This window comes from Cygnus olor, chromosome Z, assembly GCF_009769625.2.
Source record: "Cygnus olor isolate bCygOlo1 chromosome Z, bCygOlo1.pri.v2, whole genome shotgun sequence".
Lineage (NCBI taxonomy): Eukaryota > Metazoa > Chordata > Aves > Anseriformes > Anatidae > Cygnus > Cygnus olor.
Window position 1 is genome coordinate 27,454,188 of NC_049198.1, and position 19,840 is coordinate 27,474,027.

The window sequence follows — 19,840 nt, forward strand, 5'->3', positions numbered from 1 at the left end:
CAGCAAGCAGGGTGATAGCTTCTCTCTGTGCAACTCTGCAGACAGAACAGAGTGCAGCAGGTGTTGTCTCTGAATGTCCATTTCGTCTCATGTCAAAGTCTGTATAAATATGGCATGAGTATGTCTAGATATGGATCTGTCACACACACTCTGTATCATAGAATCATAGAATGGCTTGGACTGGAAGGGTTCTTAAAGATCATTTAGTTCCAACCCCCCTGCCATAGGCAGGGACACCTCACTAGGCCAGGTTACCCAGGGCCTTGTCCAACCTAGTCTTGAATACCCCCAGGGATGGGGCATCCACAGCTTCTCTGGCAACGTGTTCCAGTGCCTCACCACCCTCTGAGTGAAGAATTTCCTCCTAACATCTAATCTAAATCTCCCCTCTTTTAGTTTAAAGCCATTCCCATGTGTCCTATCACTGTCTGCCTGAGCAAAAAGTTGCTCGCCATCTTTTTTGTAAGCTCACTTTAAGTACTGAAAAGCTGCAGTGAGGTCACGTCAGAGCCTTCACTTCTTTAGGGTGAACATCCCCAGCTCTCTCAGCCTTTCTTCACAGGAGAGGTGCTCCAGCCATCTGATCATCTTTGTGGCCCTCCTCTGGACCCATTCAAACACTCCACATCCTTCTTGTGCTGGGGACCCCATACCTGGGTGCAGCACTCTGGGTGGGTCCTCACAAGGGCAGAGCAGAGGGGCACAATCCCCTCCCTCGACCTGCTGGTCACTCCTCTTTTGATGCAGCCCAGGACGCAGTTGGCCTTCTGGGCTGCAAGCACACACTGCTGGTTCATGTCAAGATTTTCATCCACCAGAACCCCACGTCCTTCTCCGCAGGGCTGCTCTCACTGAGTTCTTCTCCCAGTCTGTCCTCATGTCTGGGACTGACCTGACCCAGGTGCAGCACCTTGCACTTGGCCTTGTTGAACTTCATTAGGTTCACGTGGGCCCATTTATGTAGCTCGTCCAGGTCCCTTTGGATGGCATCCCTTCCTTCTGTTGTACCAGCTGCACCACTCAGCTTGGTGTCATCTGCAAACTTGCTGAGGGTGCACATGATCCCACTGTCTATATTGTTGATAAAGATATTAAACAGTAACAGTCCCAGGACAGAACCCTGAGGGACACCACTTGTCACCAGCCTCCACCTGGACAGAGTCATTGACCACTACCCTTTGGGTGTGACCCCCAAGCCAATTCCTTATCCAGTTAATGGCCCACCCATCAAATCCATATCTCCCCAATTTGGAGATCAGGATGTCATGTGGGACCGCATCAAAAGCCTTGCAGAAGTCCAGGTAGATGACATTGGTTGGTCTTACCTTGACAACTGATGCAGTCACTCCATCACAGAAGGCCACCAGTTTGGTCGGGCACTGTTTACCCATGGTGAAGCCATGCTGGCTGTCTTGGATCACCTCCTTGTCCTGCATGTGCCTTGACATTGCTTCCAGAAGGATTCATTCCATGCTCTTGCCAGGCACAGAGGTGAGGCTCACTGGGTCCTCCTTTCTACACTTTTTAAAAATGGGAGTGATGTTTCCCTTTTCCCAGTGTACTCCATGTCTGTCATTACCAGTTCACCCTTCTCGTCCATCAGAGGGGGGACACTCTCCTTGGTCTTTCTTTTCTGAGCAATGTACCTACAGAAACCCTTCTTGTTATTCTTTGCATCCCTTGCCAAGCTCAGTTCTATCTGCGTATGCCTATCCTAGCTTTGAGAAAACTTTAAGATCAGGCTTGTGAGTTCATCTTCAAGGGCTGCTGGAACACAGCTTCCAGAAACTGTGCAGGTTCACAGCATGGATGGTGAGGGGCTGGGGGGAATCCCCACAGAGGTGCAGGCAGATGAACTGAGAGTATGTGGAGAATGGAATTACTATTATTATTATTATTATTACAGAAGGAATAGCTCAGCAAGGGCTAGCACACAGTGCAGAACCCCTTAGATGAATGCACAGGCACAGATCCCCTGTGTATCTATCAGCATTCTGCTAAAATGCTGCCCCAGCATGATGAAGGGCCTTGCTGTGAGCTGGAGGGTGGATCTCTGTCCTTACAGTGTTCCCAGGAACTTAGGATAAGATAGGAAAAGGACAGAATAAGATAAGGGATACGAAAAGATGCAGCTTCTACACCCAGAGGCGGGGATTTTAGCCGTGGTGGGTGCGGATCGCTAAGGGCAGGTGGAGGCTGGAGCAAGCTGGCGGTTTTGTAGCAGGATCAGAGCTCCTGACCAGCACGGTGACACAGGCTTCAATCCGGGACAGCTGGGTGAGGACAAGTGCATACCTGGAGAGGCAACAGGATCTCGGTTCGACCTTTCAGGGACATGCCAAGCATGCAGCACTGAGAATCAGGTTGCTATTGCTATCCAAAATCTGCTAACCACTTCTCCAGCTGAAAGGAATGACTAGAAACCTGCAGCAGTGGCAATGAACAAAGCACAGACATCAGAGAGGGAGCTTTACTGAGCAGTTATCATTTCTATTCATCCATGAGCAGGCAAGACAATGCATTTCCCAAAATACCAGAAGGTTTCCTGCAAGATAGCCCAAGCCAGAGAGGTAAGCAGATAAACAATATCTGATTCCCGAGTTGCATTATATGAAAATATAAGAAGGAAAGATTTGACATTGTACAGATAGAGATCAGAGGCTCAAGATACCTAGGTGGAACTGTACAACAGTTTTGTGCATCCAAGGCACTCTGGAGATTTGGTGCATTTGGGCACGTCTGTGAATTGCTACTGTATAAGCTGATCCTGAGATATTAGTCTGTGATGTCCTCACACAAGAGATTCAAAAGAGTATTATTAGCCTAATAAATCACTGGGGAAATGATTTCCTTGTCAGCATAATTAAACAGAGAAAACACAATACAAGAAACTATGTGTGACCATGAGTTTCGGGAAACTACATGCAAACGTGAGTTTTGGACATCCAGATCATAAAAAATCGATGGGCGACAGAATATGGCCAGAAGAACTTGTGAGAAGGCACTGGAGAGCGGGAAGCACTTGGCTTGCTTCGCCTGGTTTATCATATCAGCCGCAGGTTTTGTTGGCACTTGCTCGTGCCCTTATCGGCTCTTGAGGCCACACTGCTCTTCTCTGGTGCTGTGCAGGTGGCTGCAGCAGGCTGCCCAGAGGATGGGATTATTTCAGCTTTGGCACAGCGGTGCTCTGAAAGGAAGGCTGCCCCGAGTGACTTTTCATTTTTATTGTGATTTAAGAGTGGCCCACCTCAGAAAAATCCTGTCTAGTGATGATGTTTTTACAGGGTTTGTTCTTGGTGTTGACCTTTCGATAGACCCTCAAGCTAAAAAGTCTTCACAGACCCTCTGAAAACTAAATAAGCACTGATGGTAGTTGGAGCTTGAATTAATTGCACCTTATCAGAATGCATGGCAGCTTTGCACCAGCTGCTGTTCCTTGTGGTTTGTTGTAAATGACATTTGGACAAAGCTGGGGTAGAAAATTGCAGCGCTAGTAGAGCAGACACGAAATGCCACGAGATACCATAGAGCTTTTATGAGAGGTAGAGTGAGGCTGCGTGCCATGGTGAGACAAAGATGACCGGGTACTTCCAGGACTCCTGGATGGACAGAAATGTCCTCAGTGGCCGGTCTCCTCCTGGCCAGTGGAAGACAGGCGTCTTGAGTCTCCCCTGGAAGAGGCTGTGAAGAGCTCCCCCACCAGAGCTACGGGCAGTCTCGCCAGCAGCAGGAGCTGGAGCCTTTCTTGTCCTGCCAAAATTCTTGTTGTCATTTGTCATCACCCATACATAACCCACTGCATGGATTATCATGCAGCAGCTCTTGCATTAAAGTCAGTAATACCATAAAGATTTGAGTCTGAGACCATGTTTTGGAACGGTCCCCTGCTCTGATTTGCTCACTGTCTGCAATGGAGATTTTACTACACAGCTGGGCATGGTTGGAGTAATTTCTCCACTGATGAAAATATTTAAAAATATAATTGATAATGTTACAAATAAGGTAGAATTAATAGACAAGTGAAGTTCTGATTATGATGTTTGCTACCTCCTGTCAAAAATTAATGAGTATACTCTCCAGGGGAGAATCCATGGATTTGGCTAATTCCAAAAAATAATTTTTGCATTGGAGGTAGAAGTATTTAGGCCTAAAATCTGTGTTGGCATTTCTGATATATATATGTATATATACACACACATATATGTATATGTGTGTATAAATATACATATATATGTATATACACATATGTATATTTATACACACATATACATATATGTGTATATATATATCAGTAAGCATCTCTTTGAATTTTAGATGTTTAATTATAATCAGAAAATAAGTCCAGGTGTTTCTGCATAGGTTTAAGAACTGAACCTTTTGAAAATCAGTTGGAAAGTCAATGAAAATTGCTGGAAGAAAGAAGAGAATAGCAAAAAAAAAAAAAAAAAAAGGAATCATGATTTAAGTTGCATACAACGTATGAGATTTTCTGTATGCCTGTCATTTTTTTTTACATTATATAGTTTTCATTTTTGTTTTCATTTTATATGATAAATTCATTGATGATATCATGTTGCAAGCTAGAAATCTATCCTTTATTCAAAGGACTGATAAAAATATCCAGGCAGTTGAATAATCTGTCAAAGACAGAATAAGATCAAAACCCACTGAGATATGAAAATGCATGATTATGAAAGAAGTATGTTTTCCCATCAAACTTTTAAGGTGAAGTTATGAGCAGTGTTTTCTGTTGCTTTCTTTTTTATTAGGATGGACAGATATGGAGGTTGTCCTTCATGAACCAGCAAAGTGTATAAACCACTGCAAATTGTAGCATGTAATGAACGCAGCAGTCCAGTAAGCGCTCCAGAGATAACAGTGGCAAAGAACTGGTGCAGGAAGTTTCTGTTTCTTTCCTGTTAGTAGGTTTCTGATAACAAATTAATCTCAAAAGAGATTATGACTATCTTGAAGAGTTAATGAGTATCTTAAAATTGTCTGCTTCTTGTAATTGTCCAAAGGCCAATTGATCATGCATTATATAAAACACTGATGCGTGAAGATGAGAAGCAGATCTGAGACAGACAGCAAACAAACAACACACGGGAGCTCAGTGCTGTGTCTGTGTGGAAAGATGAAGAAGTTTGTTTTTTGCTTCATTCGTGTTTCTGTGCTTTTGCTCAGTTTCTCCATCATTTGTCTGGGAGTCCTTTGCATTTACACCAGTTCCTCTGTGTGCAGATGCGGGAACAACAAGCTGGTTGTTTATTTCCTGTTAGCTGTGGGGCTCTTGCTCCTTGTGGCTGGCATTTTCTGGAGCACAGTCCATGAAGCCATGAAATATAGGGGCTTCAGCAGCATCTTCATGAGAAATCTCAGCCTTAGAGAGCTCCGTGTCAGCACCATAGACAGGTATGTGTTACAGTACTGGTACCAATGAATGGGGGGGAGAGATGCTGTTTTTTAAATGTACTCTGAGAAGAAAAAAGCAATACAAGGTTTTCATCAAAAAAAAAAATCCATCTTAGTATATTGCGATGGAGGGAAATTTTACTTTTTTTTTTTTTTTTTTTTTTTTAGAACAGACATCAATCTGTGTAATACACACCGGTGCATAATGTAAGGCTTATTCTTGAAAACAGGACAGGTTGCGCAGAATGGTGCAAATCCATTCATGGGGAGAGCAGGTGCAACTGCGCTGACATCAGTGGCGATCCCAGGGGAACCTCTCTAGTTTCACCCCACCAGACAGCTCAGGATGTGCTGCTGCAGGCTGTGTTCTCATAGCGCTTGTTCTAGCCACATTGCTCAATGGTGTGTGTAACGAGCTGCAGCTTCCCATATGGCCCTAGCCAACGTTTTCTTGCATAATTGTCCCTGTTATTTCTGAGCGGTCTGGTGCTCTGAGAGGGAGAGTTTCTTAAACTGATTGGTGCAAGGCCTGACAAAGTTTTTAACAGGGTCACTGCATACAGATTACTTTCCCCAGACCGTTGAGGAAATGCTATCAGAAACACTGGCAATGGGTGCTCTGAAAGCACTCCAGGTATAACATTTAGCACATTTTGGTGAGATAAGCAGGAACATGCAATGCGTATTTTAAAAGTGTGGAAAACAATGATTATTGTAATAATAAATAAGTTACTAATTTAACGTACTTCAGACAATGACCACTCTTTTTTTTTTTTTCCAAATCAAGCTTTTCTCTGGCACTTGCTGAAATACTTACATGTATAAGAGTCTGTATGCCAGGGGTGGGAACTCCCATGGTGAAGGCTCTTGTTTCTCTGAATTTTGTGTTTTAATAAAAGATTTTGGAGACAGACACAGGTAATGACCCCAGCTATGCTGGCTCTTTTGTACTTACATATTGCACTGACCCAGCCCTGCTTAGGTTTCCACTTTCAGCTTAAGCCTCAGCTAAACTCTGGAAACACAGCAGACATCACCAAGCTCCGTGAGACAAATCATGTTTCACCTCCACATGCTTCATGTTGGCTTGCTGTGTTTTCAGGCCAGACTTCTACCCGCCATCCTACGAGGACAGCACAGATCCTGAAAAGCAGACCTTCCCATTGCCAGCAGTCTCCACACTGAAGGAGCAAGAAGTCATTGACATCCCCCCGCCGCTGTACAGCAAGCGCAGCACGGAGCCCGGCGGCGAAAATACCGAGGGAGAGCAGCCCCCACCCTATGAATTAGCTGCTGGCCAGGACTCGAGCCCAGGGGGGGAGCCAAATACTGGTGCACCCACTCAAGATGTTTGCTGACAGCATGGAGGCTGCCAAGGGACCTCCAAGAGAGTAGGGGAGACATGGACAGAGGTGTGTGTCGGTGCTGCCTGACGCTGCACCACAAGGCCGCCCCAGAAAAGCACTGACTGTCCTGGTGTTTGGGTGAAGTTGGAAGGGTGTATGTAAAAAGTTGCTCTGTGTTTCAAAGCAGCAGGAGGGTCTCCATCCTGCAGGGGTTTGCTGAGCGAGGAGGTACCTCCCATTGTGGTCACCGTGCTCGTTCAGCTGGGAACAGACACCCTAGCACCATGCTCTGTGTGGCCATTCAGCCTGCAGGGCTCGGAGCTGCCACAATGCTTACAAGAGAGCAAACGAGCTGTCCACAGCATTCAGAAAACCAGGAGGTAAGGTGCATATCAGAGGAGATGTGCTTCATTGTTACTGCACAGCCTGAGGGAAGCACCCACTGGGGATTGCTGCTCCCCTGGTGCATCAAGGACAGACCCCATCCCTCCCCCCAGGCGTGAGGGTTTGCTGCTCTGATGGTCTGTGCCTCTAAATGCTGTGTGAAATTGCAGATTCTTCGGGGAAAAATGTAACACTAAATGGGTCTGAGAGCCAGAGTCAGTCGCTGTCAAGGTCAATCAGAAATCATCTATCGGTTTAATTGGAACTATAATAATAGTGCAGTTTTAAAGCTTGATACCAAATCTATTCTACCCAAAAGGCACAATGGGCTTCGCTGGTGTCTGAGATTTTCAGCCGGATACAGAAATATGCCTGCAAGACTGCCATTCTTACAGAATCAAAGGATATACTGTGAGAATCATACTCAACAGAAAAAAAAAGATACCACTGCTTAATATTTTGTTTTTTGAAATGGCCATAAATGAAAAGCCCAACTAGCTACTTTCATTTTCATAAAACGTCTTATTGCTTTTCTGCCTCTCATACAACAGAGGTACTATTGAGATAGGAACTGACGTACTGTATCTTAGAAAAGTCAATGTCACAGGCAATAGGAGTAATTTTCTATGCTGCTAGGTGGATGCTAGTCATGGAGCTTTGTGCTGCTATCAATCTTAAAATGTCTTCTGCCTTACAAGGATTTTTGGCTGTAAATCCTCATTTGTGTTCTTTTAACATTATCTGACTTGCAAAACCTATTAATTCATGAGCTTTTGTCTGGAATTTTTAACATTTACAGTAATTGAATATTTTTGTAATATATGTCTTTGAAGCTACTTGTTTTATTTTGGGGTAATAATAGCAGGTATTTTACTATGGATTTCATTAATAAATTTTGTATTTAAAACCAATACCATGTCATGTATTTACTTACATGATACAAGATGTTCATGATTCAAGAAAAGCATACAGTAGGAAACTTTAGTACACATCCTAACTGCTAAAGGACAACCCTCTTTATGCCCACAGCTCCTCAAAGGGAATGGACAACTGTGGCAGGAAGACCTGCTCAGGCTCATTCTTCGAGCTGTCTTTAAACACAGTTGCTTCCGCTGCTACTTATTCAAGAGCTGTGAGAACTAAAAGGTGGGTCCTGTATCCTGTTTCTGATACAAGTGGCCCCATGGTTAGGGAAAGAGTACCGGAAAGAGGACAGGCTTGGACTCATCCTTCCTCTGTAACATGGTTCCTTCCTTCCGCAAAATCACAGACAAAAGTTTGCATCCAGTCCACTGTAGTCTGTAATTCCAAATAACAAGAAAATGTTATGGAGGTTCACCCATTTGGACCTTCAACAGTGACTATAACTGGAGCCTTGCTTCTGGTTGCAAAAGCAGCTAATCAGAAGAGCTTCCAGATGCCCATATGCCACAAGAGAAAAAGTTTAACATTAAGTTTGCATTTACACTAGAAATGCAAAGCATATTGTTGGTGGTGATAATGGTTAAGTCCAGAGAAGTGAGGAATTTTTTCTTCCAAAGAACTTAATCTGTTATAGGAAGGACCTTTAAACCTTCAGTTGATGTAAGGACAAAATAATGTGGAGAAACTGCAGGGAAAGGAAAATCCATGCAAGGCAAGTGGAGGAAGAGGAACGTGTTAAAAAAATCAGATATTTTTAAAAAGTCTCTGAGAAAGATAAAAACAGACAAAAGATTCTATCATTATGTAGAGATTTTCCTAAGTTACTGAGAAGCTGCACAGCACAGTAAAAGCCAGAGCACTGCACATTATTTCCAAAACATCTGGAGTGAGGATGTCATGTGTCAAGTGACCTTGATACAGTCAGTACTACATTCAGCTTACATCCTGACAAAACTCAGACACAAAAAGGAAGTGCATAAGAGGTGGAGGCAGGGACAGGTAACCCACAAGGAATAAGAGATGCTGTCTGATCATGCAGGGGTGGGATTAGGAAGGTCAAAGCCTACAAGGTGTTGAATCTGGTGAGGAACAAAAAGGACAAGAAACGTTTCTACAACTACAGTTGGTGACAAAGAAAAGGCCGAGGTACTCAGTGACTCCTTTGCCTTTCTTCACTGGTAAGACTGGCCTTCAGGAACCACAGGCCCTCCAAGACAAGAGGGAAAGCCTGGAGCAAGGAGGACTTACCCTGGGTGGAGCAAGATCAGGTTAAGGAGCACTTAAACAAAACAGACACACACACATCCATGGGATGAGATGGGATGTGTGTACTGAGCTGAAGAAGCTGGGCCATGCCTTTACAAGGCCAGTCTTTGTTATCTTTTGGAAGGTTGTGGTGGCTGGGAGAGGTTCCTGAGGACTGGAAGTGATCAAAGGTCACTCCTGCCTTCAAAAAGGGACAGGCTGGAGAACTGGGCTGACAGGAATCTCATGAACTTCCGTGAAGGGAAATTCAAAGTCCTGCCTTTAGGGAAGAATGATCCCTGGCACCAATACACACTGAGGCCAGTGGACTGCAAAGCAGCTTTACAGACAAGTACCTGTGGGTCATGATGGACAACAAGTTGACCACTCATCAGTAATTCACCCTCATAGCAAGGATGACCAATGGCACTCTGAGCAGCATTAGGAAAAGCATCACCAGCAGGTCAAGGGTGGTGATCTTCCACTCTGCTCAGCACTGATGAGACATCCTGGAGCACTAGGTCCAGATGGACTCCCCAGTGCGATAGAGACATGGGCGTACCGGAGTACATCCAGCAAAAAGGCCACAAATATCATTAAGGGATTGGAGCATTTGTCTTATGAGGAGAGGCTGAGGGAGCTGGGAGTGTTCAGCCTGGAGAAAGTTTAGGGGGATCTTGTCAATTTTTATAAGTACCTGATAGGAGACAAAGAAGAAAATGGAGCTCTTCTGAGTGGTGACCGGTGACAGCATGAAGCAATAGTCACAAATTAAAACACACAGAACTCTATCACAACAGTCAAGAAAGTTTCTGTTGGCCTGTTTTTTTTGTGGCAGTGGTCAAACACTTGAACAGGTCACCCAGAGAGGCTGTGGTGTCTCCTTCTTTGGAGACAGTCCACGCCAGACTGGACACAGCTCTGGGCAATCTGCTCTTCCTGGCCCTGCACTGAGCCAAGGGGTGGACTAGTTGATCCTAGTCCTGATGGACTGGATAGACCCTTCCACCCTCAACAGTTCTGTGATTCTAGTGAGCACTGCTGCCATCCAAGTTGTCTCTGAACACAAAGTGCTTTTCATCCTGCCACTAACTCTTTGACAGGAGGCCACCGCTCCCAAGGGAAAATGCAATAACCATTCAGCTGTGCTAGGTGGTAAATTTGCTTGTATTTTATGACTTAGCTCAAACCACATGATGCTGAAGAGCAGATGCTAGTAGTCTGTACAGTAAAAAGCTATAACCATGCTCCTCCCTTGAGACTGCTCAAAACAATTTGTTGCTTCCAGTCACATGTGCACTACAGTCTCCTATTGTTTTCAGTAATTCAGTCTTAGCTATTGTGATTTGTAAACTGATAAAGTTATGTCAGTCACCATTTTATACTGTTCCAAAGTTGGCTTTATTTCCCCCCAGTGAAGACTATTTATCTTAGATCATGACAGTAATTACTACAATCCACTGTCAATAAATAGATGAGATTACAGACAATTTTCTTTAATATTGCATATTATTATATCATTCTTAAATTATGCTCCCTTGTATCTATTTCCTTTCTCTCTCTTTCCATCTCTCAAACCCATTGTCGTGCTATTAGCATTTTTTATCATTTCTCTCTGTTTTCAGTGGAATCCAGCAATCTGTGCTTTCCTAGTCCTCTCCTCTACCTGCTGCCTCTTTCTTTATTCATGGGACCCACCCAAGCCCCATCTTGGTTAGCCCTTCTGCTAATATAACTTGAAATAGTTTTTCTCACTGGTGTCTGTGAACACCTCCCTTTTCTCCATTGTGTTGCCAGTATATCTTTCTATCAACGGGTACAGAAAAAATCGTGTTTTTGAAGACAGAATTAATGTACATGTCAATGCTAGCACAATCACAATCAAACAACGTGGGAACCTTGCAATTTCCAGACCTAATAAAACTGCTAATTCAATAATAGCAGCAGAGGGATCTAGGTCTCCATCAAAAACCTCAGACACTGTGATAAGCCAGATATTATTAATAATAGTTTTCTCTCTGCTAGATTTATATGCTGTTTTAGGAGCCTTGCATCTTTGTGTAAGCACATGTATGATGCTCCTTTCCCTCATATAAACATCCAACTATTCATCTCTTACATGAATAAGTAAAAGACCTGAGCAAACACAGCACACCTTGAGATAATGGCTACAGTCCTTCCCCAACGACATTATATTTAAAGATATACACTGTACTTCAGTCTTACAAAGGTCTATGCATCTTCTTGCCCAGAAAAGCAATTTGTTACATTTTATCAACATTGCCATTCATCATTAAAAAGGGACGGTGAGTGGATTTGGGGTTAGGCTGGTTTTGTTTGACAGTTATTCCAAGTCACGCACAGTCTTTTTCTCCATTTCAGTACTGAGGCAAAACTATTGTTTCTGAACAGTCAGTACAGAACTTTTGAAACATACCCTTTGTTTACAAAGGCTGCCTTCATGAAAGCAGACTGCCATCTACTGCAGCTAGTGCTCCGGTAACTTTCTGATAAAAGCATGAGTATGATCAGATCACCATGTGATCAAAAATGATTACATTTTCAGAGAACATGTAAGAGATTTTAGAAGTTCTTGGACTGTCCCTGTCAAAATATCCATCCATGCAGCAAAGTAATTTGAATTTGTGTCATTATCTGGAGTAAGTCTATGCTTGACCACCTGTAATACATTACAGTTAGGAACTCACTAGCCTGCACCTAGAGGAGTTTGATTTATAGGAAAACTGAAAGAATAGTTAAACAATTCTTCTCTAAAGATGATGATTCTTACATTCAAAATATGTCCAAAGTATGTGAGAACGCCATGGTCTTCCCCAAAAAAAACGTCTGTAGAAAAGAACTGAAGCCTTACAATTTCTTTTGGCTTACAGGAACGCTTAATAGTAAGGTGAGATGCTTTGTGAAAACATGAGTGCCTCATCTGTTTAGAGTCAATTAAGTAGATAGTGTATTTGTATTAAAGACAGTTTTATTAGGATGCTTGAAAGTGCAGTGTGTCTTGTTAACAATTGCATATGAAGACAGAAATACAGCATACCTCTTTATTGTGTACTCAGTGTTATAGAATTTTTTTGACAGAAGTGTTGAAAGAAATCAAAACAATTTCCTTTGCTGCAACGTTATATAAATTGCACTAAAATTTGACAACCACAATGAATTGGAACGCACTGCAAAGAGGCAAGTTGCACAAAGCCACCTTGACAAATGATACAAGTGACCACACTGTTCCCAAGGAAGCAAAGCTTTCAAACAAGTCACATGCATAAAGTGTTTGTGTTCTTATTCAGAGCACAGTACTGTAGCTAGAACCGCCATATCACTTCACAAGCAGAAAAATGCTGATGTCTGTATCCCCAATGTCCTTCTCAGATTTATGCCAGGTCATATCTTCTCTCTTTGCACTCCCCAACTTTTTATTTCATAATCTACTGTAACATAGAATCTAACAAAAGCTGAGTCCAGCTGGTGTATCAAACAAGTTACTTCTATTTAATTCATTAGTGTTTGTTTTCAGTTCCTCTTCACTACACAACTGACTTGCCACTTTGTGGTAAGCAGAACGTCACTGCTCCAAAGACTTAAAAAACTTCCATAATAACTTCTTCATGAAAAACTGCTGAACTTGCAACTTTCAAACACAGTAAGTACTAATATCATCTGCTGACATGAGGAATACTGCAAAAGACAGCCAAGATTCCACACCCAACATATTGCTGGAAGGACACAATCAGCTTCTATAGCACAAATGCCTCCCTCTGGAGGTAAAAAAAGAGTCTCAAAATTCAGGAAGATGTAAAGGCACAGGTCACACTGATATGCTTTAAAAGCAGGGGTAAAAAAAATATAGGATGACCCTTTCTTTAGGAGCATGTGCAAGTGCGTACACAACACTGCTGCCAGCGTGTATTTGTGAGCAATGGGAGAGACTGGTGAGGAGAAGTGGTGTCAGGTTACGAAACACACCCTTTGCAAAGTTTAGTATAAAGCTTTAAGCCCCAGACTTGCTTTGTATGTCTCCATAAACCAACAATAAGATAAGAATCACAAACAATATTCACCAAACATGTCTGTGTTTTGCAACCTCTCCTCCTCTCTCCTTAACTGAAATTCCCCCAACCTTTATAATAGCATTCAAAAATAAGCAGTTTGCCTTTTCTGTAACATTGCTGGCAACATTTGAGAGTTAAGGCCTTTTCTGTGGTTATATTGCTATCTGAAATAAAGATATTGCAGGTAAAACAAAGAAGTCAATACACGACTGTCTTTGGAGATTGATGCAACTGAATATGCACAATATCATATTGAATTTTTCTTCCCACCTCCCTCTATCCCCACAAAAAGTTTTAAAATCATACAAGGCACAAACAGCTAAAATGTTTCAGCAAGGTCCCGTCTCTTCCTTGCTGTTCCTCCTTTGGCCCTGGTTTAACAATCCTCTGTGGCTTCAGGTGATGACAGTGGGTCCCTTTCGCCCTGTTCTCTCATGAATCTGAGATATTTTCAGTGCGATTGCTATAAGAGGACTCAGCACAGCCTGAAGAGGAAGAAATGCAATGGATTACATAGAGCAGAAATATCAAGAGACAGCTTATATTTATCTATTCCCCTCTTTACTGTAGCATTATATAATAGTCAATTATTAAATGCAATTATAACAAAAAACCTTATGCATTTACACTGTGTTGTTGTACTTGATACACCACAATATCATGTCATTTTGTGAAGTTTTACATTATAAATACCTAAGATGCACATAAAAGAGAAACCAGTAAACACACCAAAATTGCAATGTCTCAGTGTAACAGGAATTGTGGAGCTCTTCTGAAATCTGCTGTACAAAACAGTTCAGAAATAACATATGTAGAATTATTTCTGTTCTGACGAGTGATGTATTAAACAGGATAAAGGCCACAGAAGCAGCATGAACTCTCAAGTTTCAGGCTACTGACCTTACTAAATGGTTTTATGTATGAAACCGCCCATATGGGTAAGTGCAGATAACAGCTGTGATAGTACAATACGAAAATCAAGTAAAATACGATTTTTCAAATGACAACTAAATCTTCTCTCAGTTAATTATATGATACAGAAAGTTAAACTGGCAGAGCTGAGTTTTGTACAAAAACATATTTTAAGAGAATTATATATTTTATTGCTGAACTAGGATTTTAATTTTCTGACCCTCAAAAATTATTTTTCCCCTATCTCAAATAAACTACATTCTGTCTTTAAACCTGTCAGGTTTAAAAATCAAATCAAATCTGTGACTCTGAAGAGCTTAACAGATATCTTTTTACAAGCTTAATATAATTAATTATTTAAATCAGTTTCTCACCTAACAGTTTCTGATAGTATGATTTGCTTTATTGATGTAAATGGTCAGACGGTTAAATGGTAGAGCAGGGAGACAAATTAACTGTGCAGGCAGAGTCATGATACAACACCAAGCATGCCATTATCAAGAGGGTTGATGATCAAACGTAGCTGTGTACAAGTGTGAGCGGTCTGACATTATTATTCAACAACCTCCACATTTGTAGATATCTATCAACTGAATAATAATTAAACAGAATACAAGCCCATTAAAGTCAAACTTGCTCAGAGAGATTAACACATGGAGCATGGACTCGCCTCGTGGACAAATCATGCAGAAATAAATAGTAAAATGTGCCAATTTATAGGGTCTGGACCATGTCGTTCCTTCTTTCCTGCACCATGGATTAAGGAAAACTGAAAGAAGCATCTGAACACTGTCTGGCACTCTCCTGAGAACCTTCTTCCATATCTAAGCTAAAAAGAAAATTTAACAAAAAACCCTACTGAACTAGCTTTACTTTACCCTCATTTCTCAATCAACTAATTTACTCTGAAGAAACAAGAAGAAAAACAAAGCTCTACCCAGTGCTTTGAACAAAAAACCAAAATCAAATCAGTTTATGTGACACCCATTTACATAAACATTTTAGCTGCTGTTGTTTTGCCAAGTGGTTCCAATTACCATTAAAATATTCTGCTTCTTATAATCACACTTGTCAAAAGAGAAAAGCCTATTTTAGTTCTGTCCTCTCATACTTCAATTTAACTACACTTTCTTCATCCTGCAGATGTTAAAAAAGCGCATTCTTTTTGGAATAGCAAAAGCAGAGCAGAACAAGGAACAAGAGCTGCATATGCCTTTTAAAAACTCCTTCTCTCTGCAACGAACAGTTTACATTTCAGTTGCAAAATATAAATCCCAGACAGCAGGCATTTATAGTTAACATAAACCTATAAAGACTTCTTAAAGATACTATCTTAAAGAGATATTGATTTAAAAATATTTTCCAAATGCTCATTTTACTTGAGAAGTTCTAAAACCTTTCTATTGTCAGGTCAACTTGCAATTGCAATCACTCTCTAAGTTTATAACGTATTTATTCCTTATAAACTATTTGTAAGATATAAAATGTTATCCTCTATGTAATATTTAAGAATAGAATTGTAAATTAGCAGAACTAGTGACTTTAATCAGAAAAAAAAAACAAGTTTTTTGTTTTGTAAGAACAAATAGAAGCTATACCGCTAAAAAAAAGTAACTAGGATAATTAAGGATAATTATTCACATGAGGAAATGCTTCAAACATGCAGCTATCTAATGTAAGGCAAAAAATTATTCAAAGCACTTTGCATGGGAATAATCAGTACCAGAATGGTCTGAGGTGTGTTATTCCTGGTTGGTTGATGCAGTATTTTAGTTCTCTGTGACCTTGTAAGAAAATTCTGTTCAACTACCTTTCTTCTAGTCAAGCTCTAGATAAGATTTGTCCCATGATGCAGCCAGTTTATTAAAAGCTCGGGCAGGGCTGAAGTGTACCTAATTGCATGTTAAAAGGTCAGCAGGTGCCTGGACTTTGGCTTTAGACAAACATTTTTCTCAATACAGGTGGTCAAGCATCAAGAAATACCTTGTTAAAACCTGTGTAGCACAAGCTACAACTTGCCAACTTTCATCAAAAAATCATGCAATTCTGATGCCAAAATCATAACCTGTTCAGACTTTGCCTAGAAAGCTCACGAATCTTTTCTCTCAAGTCTCTTGCCTAGTCTGTGTTGAATTTCAGTCTTGCTAGGGAAAACCAAATATAGATGAGTTTTACATAGTCTAAGCATGGACATTTTCCGTAAGGTCTTAAAATCACTTTTCTCAGTCCACTGCAAGTCTCAAAAACAAGTTGCCTGACCAGTTGCATCAGTGAAAAGAATTCTGCAGATCTTATCTGGGAGAAATAAAGCAGAAAAAGCTCAGAGAATGGTAATAACCTCAACGGGACCCAAAGCATTTTAGTGAACACAAGTAACTACAACTCTCTTTTATGGTTCTCAAATTTTTGCTCTGTCTTCTCTTCCTGTATTGATCTGCATTTTGCACACAGCATCATGTCCACCAGCATTATTTTGGGCTCTCTCAGCTTTAAATGTACCCAAGCAAATAAGCAGGGTGTAATAATAAAAACATGGGGTCAAGTTATTTGTATACATACTGGCATTTGTAAAACATGAAGCACTACCCCATTTGTTCCCTGAATTCTGGGACCACAGAGAGAGATAATGGAAAGCCATTTGAATTAGCCAGTCATTAAAAGAATGCGCTGCTGGAGGCAAAGATCCAGCATCAATAAGCTAAGCCTTGTGTGACTGTTACATGGTGTATAAGTATTTAGGCACCTGAATTACTAATAACCAAAAGGACACTCTGGACAGTAATTATTTCAGAGCAAATGCTCATGCCTTGCTACAGATTTCTAAGCAGAGCTGGCATAGTATTACATGTTCCAGAAGAATTCACTTTCCTGGAACAATTTTTAATGCCTCAAAATTAAAGAGAGATAAACAAGTCAGTTAGTACAGCATGAAGTCATCAAAGAAGGACTATAGTTTAACATTTGGAGCTCTGCCAAGATAGCAGATGTGTCAAGTGTTTTCCATCTTTGCATCCTCCCGTTCTAAAAACTGCTATCAAATCCAAAATTCTACCTCTTCAGCTGCTTGTCTATCAGATTTAATATCAATTAAAGTAGTTTTCTAATTCCTCAAAGTAGCCTTCAGAAAAACATGCTTGCAGATTGTTTTGAAGTCACCAAAAGCTGTTCTTGCTAGGTGTTGTTGTTATTGTTTTATAAATTATGATAAGCCTTGAAGCTTCATAGGAATCCTTTTCACTCATAACACTTAAATTCGTTCTAAGTCCTTCTCATCATTTACACATTATAAAGAAGGCAGCTCAGAGATCAGGGTAACTGTAATAGCTCTAAGTCCAAGAACAAGGACACAGAGGAGTTATGAAATAACTCCTTCCTTTCTTACCTGTCCCTGCTCCCATGTCATTTTCCCTTGTTTCATGTGCCTGCTTACAGCTGCTGTTACCCCTTCTTAACCTGGGGCAGCAGAATCGGTTTTACTTTAACTTAGGGAAGAGAAAAAGAAAGGCAGAAGAGAGTGGGGAATCCCCCAAACATGTTTTGATGGCCTTACTTACCAGAAGGATCTTTTCCTTTGGCTGTAATGTATTTTGAAAATCAAACGAATACGCTTACAAAGCAACACTTAAGTGATGGAAGAGACATATAGAATGGACTAAAGCAACTGCAAAGTGAGCTCAGCATTAGCAAGCACTCAGCACTAAACACACAGCCTGGCACCATATTGTATATCCTGCATATGGGGTAAACGCACAGCTCATCTCAGAGTGCCCACCTGGTGGACAGATAGCTGTTGGGTCTTGTATTCCAAAAAAGCAGAATTATTTGGAAAAGTTTATGCTACAGCCACCAGTCCTAAAAGATCTAAGCAATGTGGATAACCTGGTTAATCATGGAACAAACTGACTGGGTCTCTAACATCCACAGCACTGGTGGTGGTCACCTCATTACAATGAAGCTACACGTGATATGGGGAAAAGGGAACTGCCATCTCTATTTAACTAACTACTTCTACTGACTACTAACTACTGCTTGCTAACTCAAATGAAGCAATAAAAAGGGCCAAAAGGCCAGCTGTTCTGCCCCGAGCAGTAGAGAAGGGCATGCATGAGGCATAAAAAAGACAGGAGGAAAATGTATCCTGAGTGGTGCTTGGAAATATATATGTTTGCAACAGATCAGTTCTTTTCTAGCACATCCAAAGAGCTCAGATTGAAGCTTAGGTTTAATGAACCTGTTTCCTTGATTCAGGAAATATTTTGTAATTACTATCACATGATATATTTTTCCAAGATAACATGAAAACAAACTACCCCTTCCAGTTCCAACTTAGAGTGAAAGTTGTTCACTATAAAGCTTCAGGCAGAATTTGAGGTTAAATTATTTAAATAGCATACACACAGAAGTTTGATCAAACAGATGGAAATCTCCATGTCCCACATCCCTTCAAAGAAAATCTATGAATAGTAAAGGCAAAACTTTATATGAACTCTGTGACCCATACTGTACATTTAATAGCCAACCAGAGGCACGCTAAAAGACCCAATGCTTCAAAAATAAATGAAGAGGCAGTAACTCACTAGTAAACTGCACTTGTGCATAGATGTTGTTAAGAACATTTTGATAGAACCCTATAGAAACTTTTCATTTTATCTCTGTTAAATAATATTGGGCAAAAGGAATTCTAGGTTATTGATTCCAGTTCCGTGCTCTGAGACAAACTTATGTTTGTGAGTGATAAACAATCCCTTTATACAATCACCACATATATATAATCATATATAATCCCAATTTTTTATAGAAGTCCTTACAAAGGTCCACCTGAAAATGAGTTTCTTTTTTCCTCTGCTATTTGTTATTCAAAAATTGTTTCAGAAATTCAGTTTTTGATGGTGAAGACACTTTTTATGTCAATGACTTTTTTAGTTGGCATGTCTTTTTGGACAAAGCACAATGAAACAACTCTTGCTCCAAAATCACTGTGCGGTTGCTGTTAATCTACTGATTCTTTAGATACCTAGTACCTAATTCAACAGACTTTGGCTACAGTAATTGTAGCATTTGTGATTCACTGTATCCCAGTTAAGGAGTACTTCATATGAACTGAATGGGTCTATGACAACACCTATTTATTTCTATTGCAATTCAAGTAATGAATAATAACATATTGTAAACAGAGCTGGTTAGTTAATATGTAGAACAATCCAGATTATTCACTACACTGCTTCCAGGGTGTTTAGTCTGCAACAGCAGCAAAATCGTGTTGTTGGAGGGAACACTGCTTTCATGAATAAAACAATTCAAAACAATTCTGCATAATGAGTCATTTCATTTTTGGTGTTTGTATATGAACGTTGCTGTTTGGATCTTATCCAAGTTCGATAATGTATCCAGGTGGCTAGAAAAAGGACAAGCAGATATTAACCATCTGTTGGGATTCATAAATCGGGAACAAGTTGATCTGTAAAACAAAGCTATAAATGAATTTAAAGGTCAAAAAACTCATATTTTAGTTCTTTGTGCCCATTCATCTACTCATCTCTAGATCTT

At 40.8% G+C, this 19,840-nt stretch overlaps 2 protein-coding genes across 3 annotated transcripts in view; one reads left to right on the top strand and one right to left on the bottom strand.

Annotated features, from left to right (window-relative positions):
- The first annotated feature begins 5,026 nt into the window (after positions 1 to 5,026).
- On the top strand, positions 5,027 to 7,335 carry TMEM252 (transmembrane protein 252). The gene is made up of 2 exons (XM_040539902.1): positions 5,027 to 5,412; positions 6,515 to 7,335. Exons 1-2 carry the CDS (start codon positions 5,063 to 5,065, stop codon positions 6,768 to 6,770), a joined length of 606 nt encoding a protein of 201 aa, XP_040395836.1. The 5' UTR covers positions 5,027 to 5,062; the 3' UTR covers positions 6,771 to 7,335.
- A 5,024-nt stretch (positions 7,336 to 12,359) lies between these two features.
- The window catches only part of PGM5 (phosphoglucomutase 5), a 90,894-nt gene continuing 83,413 nt past the window's right edge, over positions 12,360 to 19,840 (bottom strand). For both annotated transcript variants that reach the window (XM_040539904.1, XM_040539903.1), the window contains one exon: positions 12,360 to 13,866. In XM_040539904.1, coding sequence (XP_040395838.1) covers positions 13,777 to 13,866 — 90 coding nt within the window. In that variant the 3' untranslated portion in view covers positions 12,360 to 13,776. The remainder of the gene's footprint in view (positions 13,867 to 19,840) is intronic.

Coding starts and splice junctions, on each gene's coding strand:
- TMEM252 (XM_040539902.1), top strand. CDS start 5,063: ATGAGAAGCAGATCTGAGACAGACAGCAAACAAACAACACACGGGAGC. Junction 5,413..6,514: donor CGTGTCAGCACCATAGACAG/GTATGTGTTACA, acceptor CTGTGTTTTCAG/GCCAGACTTCTACCCGCCAT.